The sequence below is a fragment of the Histoplasma capsulatum genome, genomic scaffold (genome assembly GCF_000149585.1).
Source record: "Histoplasma capsulatum NAm1 scaffold_7 genomic scaffold, whole genome shotgun sequence".
In the NCBI taxonomy this organism is placed as follows: Eukaryota; Fungi; Ascomycota; class Eurotiomycetes; order Onygenales; family Ajellomycetaceae; genus Histoplasma; species Histoplasma mississippiense.
The window spans coordinates 4,933-7,710 of NW_001813976.1; the positions used below are offsets into that span (position 1 = coordinate 4,933).

Sequence of the window (2,778 nt, forward strand, 5' to 3'; positions counted from 1 at the left end):
TCTGCTTCTGTGGTAGATCCCTTCATGTTCTTTCCCATATTGCTATAACTGATGCCCGGTTCTGTGGAGCTCCTTTGACAATTGTTTTTCGTTTCATTCAAATTCAAGCAGGTTCAATCATATTGAGATCTGAGGAATTGGCACATCAGAGCATCCGTTGAATGTGATGAATCTCATATATATGATGTTGAATATAGTGATCATGAGCAGGAGCTCGATCCTCCTGGACAATGGTATTTGGACGTTTCTTTTCACACTCATTGGCAAAGGGAAAGAGCTTTGGAAGAAGGATTTTGACCTGATATCGATACCAATCAATTCCATTACTTTTGCCACGGGATAGCTTGCCTGTCTCTTTCTTCCACTTTCATATTGGTTGAGGTCCTGGCAGTTGATGAAGGTTTAAACATCATATTTCATTTTGAAGCTCCCATTCTGCTTTCTTGATTGATTCCATCATTTCATTAAGAGAATCTATATCCTTTACTGACTGAGCCTTTTCTTGAGCAGTTTCCGGACTCCAGCAGTGACAGGGACCTTTTTTATCATATAAAAAACAACCTCAGAATATGAACTCTGAAAACCCCTTCTATCACTCATGTATGCAACTTCAAGAGAATCTTTTCTTGAAGATTCTTCAAATTTGATATCCTCCATGATGATGAAGCAATATAACAGATGTTTCATTTGATCATATAATTTTTTTCCAATTTTCTAGAGTTCAATCATGATGATCTAGACACCACTGAAGTTGTTCATATTTCATTTTATTGATCAAGCCAGGTTTTTGAGTAGGTTTGATCTTTTTCATGCCTGCTTTTTGCAAGATCTTTCATACAGTGTTGAATGCAATATTTAAAGCCCTTATCACTGAATTCAAGAGCAATATCAGTGGCACAGAATTTTTTCCATTCATATCAATTTCAATGCATCTTTGCTAATACTTGCTTTTGAATAGAAGAAGTCTGTTTTGTAGATCTGCCACTGCAGAGAGCATCTTGAAGGAATTCATTATGAATAATAAGATAGAGAAGATCAGAGTTGAAGCCATGTTCAAGAACTCTGGCATATATACAGTTGATTTGGCGAGCAGAGAGATTTGTAATATTCATGATCATAGTGGTAGTTTTTGCAATATGTATGTATGTATGTATGTATAGGTTTAACGTCCCGGAGAAAACACGGGCAGCGCCCGTGTTTCAGAAGCCTTCCGAAGGGCATGGAGACGTGCTACGCTGGAGAGATTTCTATAGTTTTTGCAATATAAGGTGATTTGAGAGCCACCATGAGCGCCCGAGTGGCGATATCAGTATTGGGAGCCATGATTGAAAGCAGCACTGATGATGAAAAGATAACAAACTGAGGCAATAGAAACTAGGTAGGAGCCTCTTATATTTTAAATGAGGGTTAGTTTTATTATATTACATTTTAATACTGTAGTGGTGCTCACTATCTAATATCACGAACGTAGGGGTACATTTGAATTTTCCACTTTTCCAACTGTTTTTCATATAATTTTAACCCTCCATCCAACCTGTTCAATATCATCGCATGCCCTGTGCGATTTCTCTACGTGTGTGTACTGCACAGGTTGAGTGGTCATGGAGCTCTCGACGCCCTCCCGTCCGCCCAAGGACATCGACACAGCCTACATCAGGCCACTGAAACCGGAGTCACCAACCAATTTTGTCACTGAAAAGACTGGCAAGAGGCAGAGGAAGACGGTCACAATGTCTCCTCCAGTTTTTAAAGAAGTCAGTGACAGCATCCTCACAGCCACCTTTCAGCTGCAGAAGCAGTTTGAGAAGGCTCAGCAGCAACAAAACTTGCAACAGAAAGCTCTCATCAGATTGATGAAGACTTTGAACAGCTGAATTGAAAAGAAGAAACAATCAATCAGACTTTATCTGAATTTTTGTGACAGATTTGTCAAATATGTGATAGCACATCTGAGTCAGCATCAATTCTGAGAGAAGATGCTGCTCTGAATTCTCATTTACAATCAAATGCAGTAAAAACAGCTATGAGAGAGCTGACTATCTGAGTGGGTGTTGCTCAGAGAGGGAAAAACTCTGCCGTCTCTGAGATTACCTCTGTCAAGACTGCAGCTTCCCCAGCAGACAGAGCTAGTGAAGTTAGCCTGCAGCTCAAAAGCATCAGTCAGTCAAGTGGCCCCATAAGGGGCACAAAACAGCAGGAGGACCCATGAGTCTTTATCATTCTTCAGTTAAAGAAATGGATCACTCAGTTACAGCCATATATTGTGCAGCAGGCAATCATTGCAAACATTCAAAGAGTGGGGGATGTGGTCAATGTGCTGAAGGTGGAGCCCACCAGGACAGGTTAGGCGATCACATCAAGCGACAGAGGCATACGCGACGCTCTGACCACTGAGAAGGCAGTGGCTACTCTCTGTGAAGTCCTTGGCGCCACGGAGAACCGGCTACCAGAGCAGTGGTATAATTATACTGTCCCAGGGGTCCCAGAATTTGTCTAGGACTGGGAAGGGGCAAGAATCCCCACAGACAAGATGATTGAGGGAGAGGTTCTGACTCAGGCAAAGGTAAAGCCAGTGAGCTGTCGACCCTCACATCATGGAGTGAATCTCAAGACAGAAAAGATTACATGAATTGTCTTCTTTCTTGCCTCAATGAAAGACTTCTCACTCTTTAATGCCAGTGAGAGGGCCAGACTAAATGGAGAAAGGGCCTTTGACAGTGAGATATAATCCAGGATGCCAGGGGTTCTGCCACTCACCAAAGTGTGCGCGACTGGGCA

At 42.0% G+C, this 2,778-nt stretch overlaps 1 protein-coding gene across 1 annotated transcript; it reads right to left on the bottom strand.

Moving 5' to 3' along the window:
* Positions 1–1,230: 1,230 nt before the first annotated feature.
* Positions 1,231–1,323, bottom strand: HCAG_05654 (predicted protein; the record flags this gene model as incomplete). Its single annotated transcript, XM_001537999.1, has 1 exon — positions 1,231–1,323. The coding sequence occupies one exon, from the start codon at positions 1,321–1,323 to the stop codon at positions 1,231–1,233; it is 93 nt and encodes a 30-aa protein (XP_001538049.1).
* Positions 1,324–2,778: the final 1,455 nt, after the last annotated feature.